The 19,262-nt window shown below is 52.1% G+C and overlaps 1 protein-coding gene across 4 annotated transcripts in view; it reads left to right on the top strand.

The window, feature by feature from the left end:
• The window catches only part of SMOC2 (SPARC related modular calcium binding 2), a 158,411-nt gene that overhangs the window by 52,353 nt on the left and 86,796 nt on the right, over positions 1 to 19,262 (top strand). For all 4 annotated transcript variants that reach the window (XM_036088111.2, XM_036088110.2, XM_036088109.2 and 1 more), the window contains exons 3-4: positions 9,395 to 9,501; positions 11,706 to 11,805. In XM_036088111.2, coding sequence (XP_035944004.1) covers positions 9,395 to 9,501; positions 11,706 to 11,805 — 207 coding nt within the window. The remainder of the gene's footprint in view (positions 1 to 9,394; positions 9,502 to 11,705; positions 11,806 to 19,262) is intronic.

Here is a 19,262-nt window from a genome sequence, read left to right as displayed (position 1 = left end):
TATTGCGAGAAGCACGGAAATGTGACTCAGAGACAGGAAGTGAACAAATGCTGTTGGAGACATGGCGCTGGCTGACTTCCCGATGCTGGTTTGCCACCAGCCTTCGGTTGGCAGAGTATCTGCCTGATAAAGGGAGATGAGGTATGGCTGCATGAGTACATTTGGTAAACTAACGTTCCTTGTTAAGAATGGCTCCCTGGACGTCCCGCATCGGGCTCCCTGCTCAGCGGGAAGCCTGCTTCTCCCTCTCCCACCCCCACCCCCGCTTGTGTTCCCTCTCTCGCTGTGTCTCTCTCTGTCAAATAAATAAATAAAATCTTTAAAAAGAAAAAAAGAATGGCTCCCTGGATGAGCGTGAGCGGACTTCACCTGTTACATGACCGCCAGGCTCTCTCCCTGCCTTTGATTGACTTCTAGTTCCTAGGCACTCAGGGGCTCTGTAAGAACCTTCAGTTCACGATGACATCATCTAGACTGTGGATGGCCTCCTCCATGCTCTAAAATGGCCCGTGTGAGACTCTCCAGAACCCCAGATGTTCCCACCACCCGGCTCTCCTCCGACGATCTCTCACATGGGTTTCAGGAACCTGCAGTGACCAGACAGCTTGCACCTCATGAGGCAAAGTGAGACAAGAGGTCTCCTGGGCCCAGAGGGCAGCTCACCCATCATGGGGGCCATGAAAACAGGACACCCAAAGCCCCCAAAACTGCACCCCCTAACACTAGAAATTTGTTTACTGTGTCCTCAACAAAGACTGAGTTAGCCTAGATATCTGGAGATGAAATATTTTTTGAAGAAGCAATATTTAAACCGAAGGACTTCTGCTCATCAGAAACCACCATTCCTGGTTTGTTCTACTTTGCTTTTCAACACAGACCACCCTTGGAGTTCTCACACATTTTACTAAGAAGGATGGTGTGCCCGGACAGTTGTCTGGGGATTAAAATGATTTGTATTTTTCTGGATATGTCTCCTGAGGCAAGGGAAACAAAAGCAAAAATAAACTACTGGGATTTCATCAAAATAAAAAGCTTCTATACAGTGAAGGAAATAATCAATAAAACTCAAAGGCAACCTACTGAATGGGAGAAGATATTTGCAAATGACATATCCAATAAGGGATTAGTATCCAAATATATAAAGAACTTCTGCAACTCAATACCCAAACCCCCAAATAATCCAATTAAAAATGGACAGAAGATATGAACAGACATTTCTCCAAAAAAGACATCCAGATGGCCAACAGACACATGAACAGATGCTAAACATCAGTGATCATCAGCTAAATACAAATCAAAACCACAATGAGATATCATCTCATGCTGGTCAGAATGGCTAAAATTAACAACACACAAAATGACAGGTGTTGCCAAGGATGTGAAAAAAGGGAAACCCTTCTACACTGTTGGTGGGAATGCAAGCTGGTGCATCCACTCTGGAAAACAGTATGGAGATTCCTCAAAAAGTAAAAATAGAACTACCCTATGATCTAGCAATTGCAGTACTAGGTATTTACCCAAAAAAATACAAAAACACTAATTTGAAGGGATACATGCACCCCGATGTTTATAACAGCAATGTCCACAATAGTCAAATTATGGAAGCAGCCCAAGTGTCCATCGACTGATGAATGGATAAAGAAGTGATATATATTTATATATATTGGAATGGAATATTACTCAGACATAAAAATGAATGAAATCTTGTCATTTGCAATGACATGGATGGATGTAGAGGGTATTATGCTAAGCAAAATAATTCAGTCAGAGAAAGACAAATACCATATGATCTCACTCATGTGTGGAATTTAAGAAATTAGACAAATGAGCAAAGTAAAAAATGAGAGAGTCAAACCAAGAAGCAGACTCTTAACTCTAGAGAACACACTGCTGGTGACCAGAGGGGAGGTGGGTTGGGGATGGGGGAAATAGCGGATGAGGATTAGGGTGACTTACCCTGATGAGCACTGAGTAATGTGCAGAATTGGTGAATCATTAGATTGTCCACCTGTAACTGCCTGTTAACTATCCTGGAATTTAAAGAAATGATTTGCAGTGGGCCTCAGCATGGAAGCAGCAGGATCATGGCTTCAAAGTGGCATCCAAGAAGAAGCTTCCATGTAAGGACTTCTCTTCCTTTCCGTTCTGTGTCTAGTTTGTGTGTCCTTATTCTAAACACATCAATCTGAGAAAAATTCGGATGCCTTGATTGTAGTTTTGCACCTCAGTTATCTGTGCTGAGACTAGAGAAGTGATTTAAGAATAAATTCAAATATCAGATGCTCTAATCTTCAGAGAAGTTTCTAGAAGCAATCACCCAGGCTGGCATCGCTTGTGGCAATGTGCTGTGGAGGTGGTGGTAACATTTGAGTTAACGTTCCTTTCTCCGCCACGTTCCTTTAGACAACCCCAATGAGCTGTTGTCTTGGAAGGCCATGAGGAAGTGCCAGGTGAAGCCTCTGCATTAGCGCTCATGCTGTGGGCACCTGTGCTGGGTCAGGTAGACCAAGGCCAGAGGACCTCGTCCTCTCTGGGTGGAAACCCGACTCAGAGCTTGGCTGTGCCCGCTGTGGGGTCCACGCTGGATTGCTTCTTGATAACGTCCTTGTTCGCTTCTTTGTGTTTGGACCCAGCCTACTTGCTCTGGCTAATTCTCCTGGGTGGGATTCTCATTCAGCTCACTGAACAAATGTCGTCCCATAAATTTGTGACACAGAAAATGTGTGAAGGGAAGTGGGTAGAACTAAAACTCACCTCACAAAAGCTGGTTCAATTAAATCAAAAGGGTAAAAATAAAAAGAATGTACAGATGCCCATAGATTTCAAAATCATGTTTACTTGGTGCTTTAGCGAACAAGGGTAGCAAATATTAAAGTTACTTTAGAGGGACATTGTTAGCCACATGTTTATTTTAAAATAACTGGGTGGGGCGCCTGGGTGGCTCAGTCGGCTAAGCGTCTGACTCTTGAGCTCAGCTCAGGTCTGGATCTCAGGGTCGTGAGATCGAGCCCTGCGTTGGGTTCTGTGCTGGGTGCGGAGCCTACATAATAAACAAAATAAACTATCAGGGCATTGTGCACCTCTGCTGTGGTGGATTCAGGGCACAGGGCGGGGGCTCTGAAGCCTCCCCTTACAGCCCTCATCTTGTGAGTGACATGAATCTGTGCCACGCGGGGGGCGCCCTGAAAGCGGGCTTCCAGTCCACAATCCAACATTTCCTGCACAAGCACCTTTGGCCTGGGTCCTGGCTCATGGCGGGAGGCGGGCCTCTTCCGAGGATGGGCTCCTTTGCACTGGCTGGCGTCTTTTGCTAGCCGCTTACCAGCCATGTCCTGACGTCCAGCAGGCAACACCCCCAGCCTGTCCAGGTGCCAACGGGGAGGAAGTGGTTCCTGGGGATGGGAGGAGGTAAAGTGAGCCGGGGTGTGGGTGGGGCCCAGAGACAGGGATCCCGCGGCCGCAGGGCAGATTAGGCTGTGACCCTCCTCTGTCCTCTGTGGGCACAAATACGGCAGATTCGACGACACAGCCAGGTCAAAAGCTTGCTTCCCTGAGTGGGAAGGAGGGAGCACAAGACCGAGTGTCCCCTTACACCACTTCACGTGATACTGATAACCATCTGGATTTTTCCTCTAAATTATTCCTGATGTTGGAATAAGCTAGTGCACAATAGTGTCAATTTGACAAATGGGAAACTGCATATTTTGAGGGCATTTTCATGGTCTGTGGGTGGAGGGTGACAGTCCTATAGGCCTATTTTTTTTTTTAAGATTTTATTTATTTATGTGAGAGAGAGACAATGAGAGAGAGAGAGAGAGCACATGAGGGGGGGAGGGTCAGAGGGAGAAGCAGGTTTCCCGCCGAGCAGGGAACTCGATGTGGGACTTGATCCCGGGACCCTGGGATCATGACCTGAGCCAAAGGCAGTCGCTTCACCAACTGAGCCACCCAGGCGCCCTAGGCCTGTCTATTTTGAATATACTAGTTTGAAAACAACCGTTAAAATATTTTAGTCCATAGTTAATTAAGTTGGATAAAAATATTTTATGAATTGGATGTTACGATCTAACTGTTGACCTTGAATAGAAATGCAGTGGTTTACGCTGATAGATTTTTCTTAGAAATCTGTGGAGTTTGTGTTTTCAGAACTTAGCGAACACATTAATACTTTTCTTTTGATCTGAGACCATTGGAGCTGTCTTTCTTTTCAACAAAATTTCTGGCATTGAATAAAAAAACAAAAAACAAAAAACAAAAAAAAGGAAGAAGAAGAACAGTTAAATGCCAGGAGGCATTAGACCTACTTTGAGATTTCTGGAAACAAAGTGATCACGGATATCTGTCGGAAAACAGCCGTCTTGGGGATTCCCAGGACCGAAGAAAGGAGCATAGTTACAAAGTGCTCCTGGTTTCCCTCCCCCTAGTGGGCTGCCAGCGTCTTGGGGTCCTTGTTGTGACCACCTGAGCAAGGCTGCAGTCTCCGTGAGCCACAAGAGCCCCCACCCCCAAGTGGTCCCCTGGCGAGCTCTGGTGGGCACACAGCGAACACACGGCGGGCACATGCGAGCCCCGGTGGGTCCCCAGTGAGCTTCGGCGAGCACACGGTGAGCACACGGCGAGCACACGGTAAGCACACGGCTAGCACACGGTGAACACACAGCGAGCACTTGGTGAGCCCCTGGCGAGCACACAGCACTTGGGCCAGGACACGCGGTGTCAGCTTGGAGGCAGATTGTGTCCTAACAACAGGGACCGATGAGTGGTTCTTATTCATAATAACTGCTACGTTGGATGAGCTTCAGCGTCTTGTTCTCTCCCTTCGAGAGCCCTGAGTGACACATACATGGTTTTCTCCAGATAAACCACGATCACTAGTGCAGAAGGCCGCACACGTGTCATCCCTGAAATCAGCCAGGCTTTCGAGCGGGGTTTCTGTGTGTCACCCCCCATTGGGTTGGGTGTTGCCATCTCTAAATGTCCTCTATTTTTTCATTAATTTTATTAAAAATGTGGTGTATGCCCAGCAGCAGTAAGTGCCCTGCAGCCTCTGACTCCTGTGTCTGCTCTGCTCTCTCCCTGGTTCTCCGCTGCTCAGAGCCCCGCGCTGCTGGGTTGGGCTCAGGGAGGGGAGGTGCCAGCGCCCGCAGCTGCAGGCTTTCTAGCGCCCTGCCGCCCCCTCCAGTGCGAGAATCACAGACCCGCGTGAGGGCTGCTGAGCCGGGGCACCTGCGAGTTTCTCTCACCGACCGGCCCCGGTCTGCACCAGCCTTCTCGTCTGTAAAACAGGGCGGTGGGATCAGATGAACACCAAGAATTCCTCCTAATGAGCCTTGATTTACGTGTGGAGAGTCAAGAAACCGGCTGGGAAGCTCCCTCGCCTGCCATTTCCTTAGGCTTCTGGTGGCATTATCTTTGGGAAGCCGGAGCAACCTGGGTGTCTGCCGCGGCTTCACCAGGAACTTTGTGAACCCACAGAAAGCGTCGGTCTCAGGGTGTGTTTTGGTTACTATAAATCAATTGTTAGCCTGCTGTTATTTTCTTCATTAAAACAGATATTTCCATAAAAGAAGTCTATGCAGGATATAGGCGTGTGTGTGTGCATGAATATCCCTTTGTGCGTGTACACGTGCGTACGCCTGTGCATGTATATCCCCGTGTGCACATGTGTATGTATCTGTGTACATGTGTGTGCACACATGCGTATCTCCGTGCATGTGTATCCCCATGTGCACATGTGTATGTATGTATGTATGTATGTATCTGTGTGCGTACATGTGTGTGCACACATGCGTATCTCTGTGCATGTGTATCCCCATGTGCACATGTGTATGTATGTATGTGTGTATCTGTGTGCGTACATGTGTGTGCACACATGCGTATCTCCATGCATGTGTATCTCCATGTGCACATCTGTATGTATGTATGTGTGTATCTGTGTGCGTACATGTGTGTGCACACATGCGTATCTCCGTGCATGTATATCACCATGTGCACATGTGTATGTATGTATATGTGTATCTGTGTGCATACGTGTGTGTGCACACATGCGTACGCCTGTGCATGTATATCCCCATGTGCACATGTGTATGTATGTATGTGTGTATCTGTGTGCGTACATGTGTGTGCACACATGCATATCTCCGTGCATGTGTATCTCATGTACGTGTGCACGTGTGTATGTATGTACATTTGTGCACACGTGTATCTGTGTGTGCGTGTGCGTGTAGCTGTGCACACGTGTATCTCTGTGCGTGTGTACACGTGTGTATGTGAGCATGTGCACACGTGTCTGTGTACACGTGTATCTCATGTGTACATACGTGTATGTGTGTGCGCAATGCTCATGTATGTATGTGTGCATGTGTGTGCATGTAGCTGCGTGCATGTATGTATCTGTGTGTGCGTGCACGCCATGTGCACGTGTGTGTACAGGTATGTGCACATGCCCATGTATCTGTGCGTGTACATGTGTGCGTAGTGACTCTCCTGTCCGGTCTTTAGGCTGGGTCCTTGTCAGTGCCACCTGCCGCGTCGAAGCTACACCTCTTCCTGCCCACAGCGGGCTTTCTGAGATAGCCATGACATCAGGTGGTGTTCGAGGACTTTTTAATCATATCGGTGTTTGTCTCTTGCTGAAACCCTACACAGATCATGTCTGCCTTAACTCCTTTATGGTGTTCTAGTAAGTCTGATGTTAGAAACGTCCTTCCTTATGGACTAAAGTTGACACAAGAGGTAGTACCATCACTTTCACGTTCAAGCTGCAATCAGAAACACGACAGAACTTTTTGGAATTATACGTGAAAAAAAAAATCTTCCCTCTGCTTTAGCAATACCTACATTCTCAGAGTGTTAGTTCATCAGCAGAACCGGGAGAATCTCAGCACAGTGTCGGCCTGTCTGTCCTTGGAAGGTTGCACTCAGACTTGGTTAAAGGAGAGTTGGTGACGGTTTTGCAGGGGTCTGTTTCGATGCGTGGATGCTCATGGTTATCAATTACCGTACAGATGGTTGTCATCAGTCTTTTTCCGTATAAATGTTGTAAAACCTGTCTGAATACTTTACTATATTCTTGCAAGAGTTTGCAGTGTATCTAATTTTTTTCCTGTATGACTTGGCAAGCCCAATTATGGACTAAAGGTTTTCCTATTACAATTTGTTTCTGTCTCTCTGCATTTAAACTGATAATAGTCATTTAAAAAGGAAACTCTGTTCCTTTCCCCTCTAGCCCTGGAGTGCTATGGTCAAGGGATGGTTCTGGCGGACGTACGGCCCTGCTGTCCTCCCTGCCTGGAGGAGGAGGGTGGATGGGTCACCTTGCCCATTCTGCTGGCCTTTTATCACAGCACAGCCACCTATATTAGGGAGGGAAAGAACGTTCTATTTATGCGAAGAGATTTGTAGCACAGAATCCTTAATTTTTCTCATAGTCTGGCCTTCAAAATTATGGGTGGATAAAATATTACAACCTTTGAAACACAGTGTCTGCCTTCACTGGATGCCAATACACATAAAAGGCATGTCACGCATAGGACCAGCATTTCTGTGGCCACCGCCCCAGGAGAGTGTGTCTCCTTTGTCTGGTAGCCTCTGCTCGTCCAGCTCCCCCGTTCGGAGGCAAACTGAGAATTTAATCTTCCATCAAAGATGAGAGCTGCCTGTTTGAGGACTAGCTGATCAGAAGTAAGTAGAGAGTCTTTGAAGGAAGGCATCCAAGCCAGGAACAAGGTCCACGAGTTGTTTGGAAAATTTATGCTATTTTGGCACGTTCCATGATAGCTCAAATATTAGAAATGATTTGTAATTCCATCTGTACCCTGGTGGAGACCTCGCAAGCTGGAAGTCATATCACTTTTCCTTTTAGACAGTCAAACCACAGGTTCTACTAAAAAAACGACAGAAGTCCAGCAAAGCAGTGATTTGTCCTCAGCTAAAACACAGAGTGCACTAAAACCACATGTTGCCAAGTGCTGGCCGGCCAGGCCAAACTGTAGATGAGGGCCTGAGCACCGCGCCTGCGTGAAAGGCTGTTCTCGGCAGTGTGTGGAGCAGCCTGCAAGCCAGGGTCCCACCGAAGCCCAGGACGAGTCTGTTCAGAGGCAGAGTCTATATTCAGCACGCGGAGGCCGCTGGAGCTGTGGCCGCGGCCCAGGGCCCTGGAGCGGGTGCCCAGATAGCATGCGGTCCGACCCAGCAGTTTCAACTACCAGGCAATCAAAAGTCACCATCTAAAGATCTTGGCCAGTGGACACGTTTGAAGAAGTTATCTCTCGGAGTCCAGAGGGCCTTTAAGATCTCGACAACTTGTTATTTAAATCTGGAAACACTTTAGAAAAATTGGGATAGCCATTCTTTTCAAGTCTGAAGGCTCCGATGAGAGACCTCGAATGGCGGCCGAGGAAGGGAACGTGAGCTTGTGGAGGCGTCCTGGGGCGCGCGGCCGTGCACGGTGCACGTGGGTGCGCTCTGCTACACCCTCCGTGCTGGGGGGCTGGGGGCTCACACCTCCGCGCGTCACTGGACGGCGGGCGCTCACAGCAGGAATTACGACACCTTCTGGTCCCAGAGGTTGCACGCAGGCTGCTGCAGGCTGTGGGGATGAAGAGGGGACTCACTCCGAGGCCAGCGCGTCCCTCGCACACACGCGTCTCCGTGTTTGGTTTGAGGGTCTGTCTCCAAACCTCCGGTGTCCAGAGAGAGAGTAGACACACTCCAGTGTGTTTAGACTCTCCCTTTTTTGTGAACTTATTGGGACCCAGGTGATCACTCCTTGAGGAGCAGGAGGAACGTGGCACTTTTTATTGAATTATGTTATAGTGATGTTAACCCAAAAGCCTGAAAATATGGGACAGAGTGGAGGGAGGGCTAAGGATGTTTGACTTTTTATCTGACTTACTGTCAGATTTTCCACTTGCAGTTTTGGGGGGACAGGACCTCAGTATGGCTTTGAGACCCTGGGGCAGCATGACAGACAGGAGGGTCACTGTCCTTTCCTGGCCCAGGCGGGCTTCAGACCTTGCGGCTGAGGGCCAGGGCGTTGGGTCTGGTCTTAGCAGGGCTTCTAGCCCTGGTGCACAGTGTGTCCTGGAGCTGGTGAGCTCACACACCTCCTCGGACCCACAGACGCCTGTCTGCGGCTGGCCAGACCACAGGGGGACGTCTTCACCTTCGGGCAGCAAAGTCCACCTTGTACGGGATAAGCAGGGCGGCCGTCTCTGAGCCTCAGTGTCTGCTCCTTAAGAGCAGAGAGCACCCCGCCCTTCTTACCGTGCAGGCCTGTGGTCCTTCCTCGGGGGACCCTCTGCCCTGCCCCCCCACCGGCCGCGGTGACTCATGCATCTGCATCTCCCAGTTCTGTGACACCTCTGCCCTTCTGCTCGGCTCCTTCCTGCAGATGTGTCCAGGTGTGTGGCCGAGAGGAAGTACACCCAGGAGCAGGCCCGCAAGGAGCTGCAGCAGGTGTTCATCCCGGAATGCAACGATGACGGCACCTACAGCCAGGTGACCAGCTCGCCCTGCAGCTTCTGCACCTGAGCAGCGGGGCGGGGGCTGCGGGAAGGAGGGCCCGGGGCTCCAGGGGGACAACTCGCTGCCCATGTTGGAAGTGAGTGAATGACAGGGCTGACTTTCACGGACAGTTGTGCGAGCCCATTCACTTATGCCTTTCCAGGCGCAGGTTCTCTGTTGGGGCCACGCTGTCCACCTGTGTCACTCACTGTGTCCTGGTCTGGCACGGCTCCCTCCGTGAGGCGGGTCAGCCCCTGTGCCCCCAGCTCATCTCTGAGGATCCAGTCTCAGTTTAATTCTGAGGGTGAAGCCCGTGCTGGACGGATGCCGGGGACACCCTGGGGGCGGAGGGATGCCTGAGAGACCCTGGGGTGGGGCGGGGTGGGAGGGATGCCGGGGGCACCCCTGGGGGGGTGGGAGGGATGCCGGGGGCACCCCTGGGGGGGTGGGAGGGATGCCGGGGAGACCCCTGGGGGGTAGGAGGGATGCCAGGGACACCCTGGGGGCAGAGGGATGCCTGAGAGATGCGGGTGGGGTGGGGGGGTGGGGGGGTGGGGGGGTGGGAGGGATGCCTGAGAGACCTCGGGGGTGGGAGGGATGCAGGGGACACCCTGGGGGCAGAGGGATGCCTGAGAGATGGGGGTGGGGTGGGAGGGATGCCTGAGAGACCTCGGGGGTGGGAGGGATGCAGGGGACACCCTGGGGGCAGAGGGATGCCTGAGACCCGGGGGGGGGTGGGAGGGATGCCGGGGACACCCCTGGGGGGGGTGGGATGCCCGAGAGACCCCGGGGGGGGAGTGGTGGGATGCCTGAGTGACCCTGGGGGGTGGGAGGGATGCCGGGGACACCCTGGGGGCAGAGGGATGCCTGAGAGACCCGGGGGGGGTGGGAGGGATGCCGGGACACCCCTGGGGGGGGGTGGGAGGGATGCTGGGGACACCCTGGGGGCAGAGGGATGCCTGAGAGACCCGGGGGGGTGGGAGGGATGCCGGGGACACCCCTGGGGGGGGTGGGAGGGATGCCGGGGAGACCCCTGGGGGGTAGGAGGGATGCCAGGGACACCTTGGGGGCAGAGGGATGCCTGAGAGATGGGGGTGGGGTGGGAGGGTGGGGGGGTGAGAGGGATGCCTGAGAGACCTCGGGGGTGGGAGGGATGCAGGGGACACCCTGGGGGCAGAGGGATGCCTGAGACCCGGGGGGGGGGTGGGAGGGATGCCGGGGACACCCCTGGGGGGGGTGGGATGCCCGAGAGACCCCGGGGGGGGAGTGGTGGGATGCCTGAGTGACCCTGGGGGGTGGGAGGGATGCCGGGGACACCCTGGGGGCAGAGGGATGCCTGAGAGACCCGGGGGGGATGGGAGGGATGCCGGGGACACCCCTGGGGGGGGTGGGAGGGATGCAGGGGACACCCTGGGGGCAGAGGGATGCCTGAGAGACCCGGGGGGGGTGGGAGGGATGCCGGGACACCCCTGGGGGGGGTGGGAGGGATGCCGGGGACACCCTGGGGGCAGAGGGATGCCTGAGAGACCCCGGGGTGGGGGAGGGATGCCTGAGAGACCCAGGGGGGTGGTGGGAGGGATGCCTGAGAGACCCCGGGGCGGGGGGAGAGATGCCTGAGAGATTCCAGGGGGTGGGGGGGTGGGATGCCTGAGAGACCTCGGGGGGGTGGGAGGGATGCTGGGGACACCCTGGGGGCAGAGGGATGCCTGAGAGACCCGGGGGGGGGGGGTGGGAAGGATGCCTGAGAGACCCCGGGGCAGGGGGGAGAGATGCCTGAGAGACCCCAGGGGGTGGGGGGGTGGGATGCCTGAGAGACCTCGGGGGGGTGGGCGGGATGCCGGGGAGACCCTGGGGTGGGGGCAGAGCAGGAGGGACGCCAGGGACGGGGGCGGGGAGGGATGCCGCCCCCTCCGCACGTCTGCCGCGGTGCAGCGGGGAGCGGCCGAGCGTGTCCCCGACGCCCTGGGGCCCAGCTGCCCGGCGGCGGCACGAGGCGCGGCTGCAGCTCGAGGGCGGGCGTCCCGCACAGCCGAGCAGCCCGCGCCCTGGCACGCAGCCGCACTCGGGCCGCGGTCGCGGGGCGCGCTCGCTACTTCCGGGCGCGGGGCCGGGGGTCCTCGCGGACGTGCGTGCGCGGCGGGGAAGCGCGTCCGGGCGGCGCTGACCCCCCGTCCCCCCGTCCCCCCGTCCCGCCGCAGGTGCAGTGCCACAGCTACACCGGATACTGCTGGTGCGTCACGCCCAACGGGAGGCCCGTCAGCGGCACGGCCGTGGCCCGCAAGACGCCGCGGTGCCCGGGTAGGTCCGCGGGGAGCCCCTGCCGAGCCCCGCGCGTCGGCCGCTCACCCGCCCGCGTCTGCGCGCAGGGCCCGGGGAACCCGCAGGCGGCCGCGAGGAGGCCGGGAACCGGGGTCCGTGTCGGGACGAAGCCCCGGGCCTGGCGGACACTGTTCCTGAGACGGGGGTCTGGGCGAGCTCTGACGGGCTTTGGTTCCCGGCTCTGGGGTTTGGGAATGACCCCGAGGGCTGCAGGCAGCAGGGGAACGACCACATGTTTTCTTTGGCAAAAAAAAAAAAAGAAAGAAAGGAAAAGAAAAGTTCTGGTTTTACATGTATATGTTTGCAAAGAAAAAGAGGGTCATTCTGTGTGAGTCCATTTCCAGATGGTTGGTGTTGTTCCTCATAGAGGGCCTGAGGCACGGAGGCGTTAACGCTGCCGGGATATAACCTGCGAAATAGTCTGTTTGCCTTTAATATTTTACCAAAAATGATGTAAATGGAGAAAGTTTTACAGCTTGAGTTGGGATTAATTGGCCGGGGCTGGGGGATCATCGGACTGCCTCTGACGGGAGTCCTGAGCTTTGCCCCAAGGCTCCTGGACTAGACGAGTTAACTGTCGAAGCAGCCACGGTGATAAGAGAGCGCAGAGCATGTTCCTGATTTTTCATGTAAAATACTGAAACATTTGCATTTAGGATTTACTTTTAGACTTATTTTTTTTAAAGGTCAGACATCTTATAATTAGGAATTCTGTTCGTGACTCAGACGTTTACACCAGGAGCCAAGGCACAGGCCAGAACTCATAACTGTTTCAGCGTGATGACATCTGTAATTAACAGTAACGTGAAACCTAATATTTCCAGTGACTGGTCATCACTTAAAAGCCACGGGGTGTGCATCATGTGAAATTAAAATATATTTATTTAAAAAAAAACTTTGGTAATTCAAGAGCTAAAAATTGCTGACAAATATTTTTAGTGAGCTAACATTTGCACCTAATAATTCTTTTATGAACTCATTGAGTAAGTGAAAGAAAGAGGAAAATGAACACACGCCCTCTCTGTGTGTCCCTCACTCTGGGAGATACTGTCATATACGCATTTTATTTTGGGCATGCGGCACCACTAGGCACCCAGCCTTATTTTACGAAGGAGAAAGCCGGGGGGGTGCCCGTTTCTGTGATTTTAGCAATACTGTTAGAAAATTAAGTTGTGTCTGAAAGATCTTTATTGGAAAGCCATGTACAAAACTGGCTGCATTTCTTACATTCTCCAAATAGTACTTTGTTTTGGGAATCAAACCACTGTACTGTCCACTTACACATTATTTTTTCAACCAGGTACCAGAAATTATAATTATGGAAATTATAATTTGACTATATAGAAATGCTGCAGTCCGTGTGGACTTTTTGGTCCCACGTGATGGATTATGGAAAACAGTGTGCTTAAAATTAAGTCTGGTATTTCTTGTGTGGGGACTGTGGGCAAGGCTCAGTGGGTCAGGTCAGACTTGCGGTGAAGGCTGGGGGCTCTGCTCTCAGACTCGCTGTCTCTTCTCAGTCCTGGGCGGCAGTTCGGGGCTGGGTCACCTCACAGCTGCTCATTCTAGACACGCTCGGTAACGCCAGCGCACTGTGGAAATGGTCTGCCAACCCCCCGCTGCATCACGCTTTTATTCTGCAGGAATGTGGGTGTGGGAGAGCAGGTGCCTGTGCTCAGAAACTCTGCAGAGTTTGGGGAATTGTTGAGAATGTCTGAGGCCGGGGAGAGTTTCGGGACGAGTACGCTCACACACGCGTGCACAATGCACACACAAACTCATAGTGCTCAGTCACACACACACCCCCACACAGTCTCTCACACACACAAACATGCAGGAACACTTTATGCCAGACTTTTGCATAATGTACTTTAACTTCTTCCCAGATGTTGTCAGAGCCTCAGAAATAACGCAGCAGAGCAGGGCGATAGGGCATGACTCTGCATGGGGTCGTGCTGCTGACATCACCGCGGATGACCACGTTTTTCATCTGCAAACAGCCCGGCGCTTGTTCTCTAGGTACATCCTCGTCTCTTCACTGGTGCATGAGCGGGTGCGTCCTCTGGCTAGTGCACACTACCCACTCACTGTAAACGATGGCAGTGGTTTTCATCCGTTTTATTAAAATCAGGTAAGCCTCAGGGTTCAACAATTATCTTTTGCCCTGGAGTTCACACCAAGCTTACCCTATAAATACACGCTATAAAAATGTGACAAGAGATTTAAAATGTGGCTATAAACAATAGCTATCACTTAGAACATGCACGTGTGTGTTTATTATGAACATGTGCAAACACACGGTGAGGCAAGCCGTGGGGAGGAAAGCAGACATCCATGTGTTAGCGAGGTGTCCGATCTCCTGCCCCCAAATACTCCACCTTCTTGCTTCTCCCAGAAGGCCCTTCAAAAGGGGGAGTATTCCTTTATTCCATAATTATGTATTCTTAAGCCATTAATACAAAATACCCAAATTCCTACTAAATTGATAAGGAGAATTAGATGAGATACTCTAGCAGAAAAATGGTCAAAACTCCTGAACAGACAGAGTTTTATAAAGGAGGAAACCCTAACGACCCGTGAACACAGGAGAAAGTGGGTAGGCTCATTAGTACCAGGGAAGTGCAAATGAACTTTGCAGTGAGATTCCCCTCCACACACCCCCCACCCTGATTGGCAGCAACGAAAAAGTGATGTGTGGTGTGCTGGTGAGGACACGGATGCGCAGACCCTCCCCCGCTGGGGGCGCCGCGGGTGCAGAATCTGCTTGCCCCCCACGCGTGGGTGACGGGGTGCGCCGTGGCTCCGGAGACATGCACTCATGTTTGCAGCAGGAGACACGCACGGAACGTCCAGAGCCACGTTTGTGCTGACAACCGGATCTGGGGAACGGTTGGATGCCACGGTACCCGAATGCATGGACCACGTGGTTTGCTCGGTCTGTGAGGACCCACGGCTCCGGCGGGGTCCTGAGCAGAAGCACCACAGCACAGAACACAACACACGAGTCCATTTAAAATTCAAAACCAGACAAAGCTCAACTCCCGCACTTAGAGAAACATCTTTGGGTAGAGAGCCACGAAGACAGTGAGGAAGGGGTTATGGTAGGATCAGGTCAGCAGTTGCAGGTGGGAAGGGAGGATTTTGACTGGAGAGGGGGTGGGGCACGGCGACTCCTGCCCTGGAAGCTTCTTCTCTGGATCTTTGACAATAGTTTATCGGGCTGTGCGTGCATGTCTATGGGTAGGAGTGCAGAAGTCCACAGATTTAAAGAGATTTAAAGAGTTAAAAATGCAGATGTCCCTGGAGGAAGTAGCACACTGACTTGAATCCTTCCCAAAGTTATGCATCAACCTGAGGGTATGGATGGAGGGAAAGGGGTGGGGAAGAAAGGATGCACCATGGCTGCATGGGGGGGGACGGGGTGGAAGAGGCCTAGGTGAGGATTTGGGGGCGACCGGCATTCCCGTCTGCCGTCCGCCATGTTCTGGAGGAGTGGGGGTGGTGGCTTGCTGTCCCCTGTCAGTGTCACCACTCTGCCCGCGCGCGAGGGGACCCGCCAGGCGTCGGGAGTCACAGCAGCTCGGATAGGAAGTGCTATTACTTTCCAGTTTACAGGTGGGGACTCTGCCCAAGGCCTCCGTGCTTGTAAGCAACAGAGCTAAGACTTAAAACTCTCTCTTTTTGTCTCCATAGCCCACATTTTCTGCCAAATCCAATAATGTAAATTCATGGGCCGTGAACTCCTTACTTAGAATATGTATAGCTCCGGGTGTGAGATCCACGAGCACATGGAGGTTTTGTCCGGCCCCTGCAAGGTACTTAGAGGACAGGAAGCTACGTGCTGCTCCCCACCCAGCACATCAGCTCCTCGGTGCTGCTGAAAACCCACCACTGGCTTTAATCCACACGAATCAAGGACTGTCCCTTGGGCTGAGTGCTCTGCTCAGATTTTCACAGCTAGTGAGTCATCAGCCTTGTCTTTCCAGCCATGGCCACGGAGTGAGTGGTGCTCAGGCGGGGAGAGGCAGAGGCTTCCGTGGAGGGGCAAGTTTGGGGGTGGCAGATCCTGCCCTCCCGAGACCCCTGTTGACACACACTTTCCAGTGACTGAATGGCCTAACATGGTGATCCCTTAACGAGTCATGAGATTCTGCTTTAGTAAATCATAGTGTATGTGGCCCGTTCACTAGAAACTCACGGAGAGCATCCAACGTTACCTTCCTCCCAAGGAATCACTCGTCTTTCCTTCTGATTAATCTATTGAGCATCTGCCAGGCAAGGCGCCCTTGGTCTGTTGAGGGCCCTGCAGACATACATGTCATGGGCTGGGAGAGGTTGGCTTGCTGCCTGAGGATGTGAACAGGTGAGGACAGTTCTGAAAAAGAGGGACACGTTGGCCTGGCATAACAATGGGGCAGAACTATCTTGTTCCCACATTTATTCTTGAGAGTGTGGCTCCTTGCTTCCCTCCTTGCTGTGCTTGCTCCTGAGGCAAGCACGGAAGGTGAGCGTGGAGGATGGTAGGAGCTTTCTCCCTTCTGGGGGAAGGCGCTTATGTCCATGGCAAACAGCACATTGCCTTGAGAAATATTTAGGACCAAGAAGCTGCTCTTTGACCTGCCTCCAAAGGCACTCCAGGCTTTGCCCTGCCTCAAAGCAGGTGTTTCTTGCTCATGGCTTGGAGATTTATATGCTCACCAAGCCCTGTTGATTTAGACCCCTGGGTCTGCAGATGGCTTTCTGCTCAGGGTCTTCTCTTGCATGGGAGATCTCTCGGGGGATGAAGGAAATGATAGGGAGCCCACCGAGCATTTCCCCATCCCTGGTGCTGGTAAGGGGCCAGGTCAACATGCCTCTGTCTGTGCACCACTGATTTATATTTATTCTATAAGGATTTTTTTCTTTTTCTTTTCTTCTTCTAAAGATTTGAAGACTAACATTGCTGGGGGTGGAGTAGAACTCAGAAACAAAGGACTTTTCTCCAAGGGAGGATTTTTGTAGCTCGCCTATTCGCTATTATTTGGAAATAGCTTTAGGGTTTTTAATCTCATCTCCCTTCTGTAACTATGCACCGTGGCCAAGAGCTTATTCTTGGCATGAGTACAAAGCAGTTTGAGACACTGTAAGCTGAACCTACATGCAAGAATTCTTCGTATTACAATATCCCCAGAATCTTCGTATGTAGCTCAGCTTGAGGTATGTGTTTGAAGTCAGCTACAGACGTGGGGATACAGAGCAGAGGAGGGGAGAAGTCCTGCGTCCATGACTGAGGCCCGCCTGAGAGCTGCCCCCCCACCCCCTTCTTAAACCAGGGCCGGTTATGGGGAGAGTTGTCCCGAGCAGGACGGAGATCCTGCTCAACCTGACAGCTCCACTCCCCGCGTTCCAGCGCCTTCTCGTGGTGCGGGACAGAAAGCCAGCTCTCCGGCCCTGCTCGTTTCCTGGCAAGCTTTATAACGTCAAGTGTTCTCTCTCCTTCGGTGTCCATTACTGGAGGCGTTGCATTTCTGTGGACAGGAATGAGCAGGTTAGCGGTCCTTTCCTGGGGCTGATTGCTTATCTGAGCAACTTCTCGGTTGGGTTTGGGAAGGTCCAGCATGAATGACAGAGGACTTGGGGTTAGATTGGACCGCCTCTCAGTACATCGTCTATGTGAGTTTAACTGTGATCCTCGAACTTGCCCACGATGCCTGCAGTTCTGGCCTCTCCCGGAAACGGGGGCGCTTCACGTTTGTATGAATATCCTAATCATTTCTGAAAATGTTCACTTGATAGAGAGAAGCTAACTATTTTTTTCATTTTTCACTAATGAATTTCCCTGGTGCTAAGTGAAGGAACCTGTGCAGCTGAGGAATTTGAAAGAAACACCCAGAACAACTGAATTTCCAGGTATTGAAATCAACAACACGGCCGCACCTGGCTTCTAAAGTCTCTGGAGCATTTCTTTGTACAAATTATTGAAATGCAAATTCAGAGTTGCTGTGTGTGAACTGCAGGGTTACCAATCAGAAGGAGCCCTTTTTTCCCTCAAATTGGCTTTCATTTAGGCTTAACAATTCTCTTCCTGAAAAGTGATAGTAAAGTAAAATATTTCAGTGCATACTGGCAAGGGAATAAAAACAGACAGCTTTAGCGAGAGTAGAAGGTGCACGCGGACGGAGCCTGTGGGCCGTGGGGGTGAGAACCAGCGTGGGTTACTGTGGCTGCGGGGCTGCAGTGTAGACGTCACTCGCCGAGATTTGCTCTCGAGAAAAATACAAATCATCAGGGACGACTGTGACAATTTTTGAAGTACTGAGAAAATTCATTTTACATCCCTAATGAGATAAAATAAGAATTTGGTATAGCCAACACGGGGTATGTAAAATTTCGGATAAAATTTCCAGACGGTGGATGCACGTGCAATCACACACACACGCACACGCACATGCACACGAGAGTGGGGGGGGAGGAGGGGCAGAGGCAGAGGGAGAGAGAGAATCCCAAGCAGGCTCCATGCCCAGCAACATGACTTGAGCCCAAATCAAGAGTCAGATGCTTAACTGAGCCACCCAGGCTCCCCTCTCTGTGAATCTTTTAAAGCCAGGATTCCTCAGACACTTAACAGAAATCTCATCCTCAGACACTTAACAGAAATCTCACGCTCAGTGTTTCTGCCCTCACTCTCCACCACTGGGCCCGTTTGCTGCTGGGAGGGTCAGCAGACCTGAGATCAGAGGGGCCACTGGAGCTGGCAGAGGTTGGGTCAGCCTTCACAGGTCACGCTCGGGCATCCTGACTCTGAGTCAGGGTCTTCCATACATGGGCACCATGCTAGATTCTGCGGAGGCCAAGATGATAGGAAAGTCCCCATGTGGGGAGGTATGTCCTCGTAAACAGAGGATGTGCACAGAATAAGGGGGACTAGTAGCTTGCAGAGCACACTTGTGGAGTATTCTCTTGGACGTGCCATGCCCCACCGCACTGCTGGCCTCGCTCTTGACTCACGCTGCTATCCCCTCCCAAGGGCCTATTCTCCCCTCCATCTTCTTCAGGGGCCTGCCTGTCTGCTCAGCTCCCCCAAGGGCTAACGGTGCAGACTTAGATCCTGGCTCTGCCACTTGCTGGCTAGGTGACCTGGGGCCAGTTAGTCACCTGCCCAGATCTCAGTCTCCTCATCTGTATAATGGGCATAATGATGGTACCTACTTTATAGGGTTGTTGTCAGCAGTAAATGACTTCATGGATGTGAAGTACTTAGAACAATGCCCAACACGCAGTAAGAACTGTATGGATAGCTGTGTGCACGACTGTAGTGTACATCGTTTCAGTAATTTCCATCTCACACTTATCTCCGCAAAGTAGATGAAACTTTTTAGTGCTTTATCTCTTGCATTGTTTGTCGGCCACACACAGTGAGCGTGTGTTGAATGAATGAATGAACGTGGTCACGGAGA

Source organism: Halichoerus grypus, chromosome 9, assembly GCF_964656455.1.
Source record: "Halichoerus grypus chromosome 9, mHalGry1.hap1.1, whole genome shotgun sequence".
NCBI classification, from domain to species: Eukaryota; Metazoa; Chordata; class Mammalia; order Carnivora; family Phocidae; genus Halichoerus; species Halichoerus grypus.
This window is presented reverse-complemented; position numbering and strand designations above follow the sequence as displayed.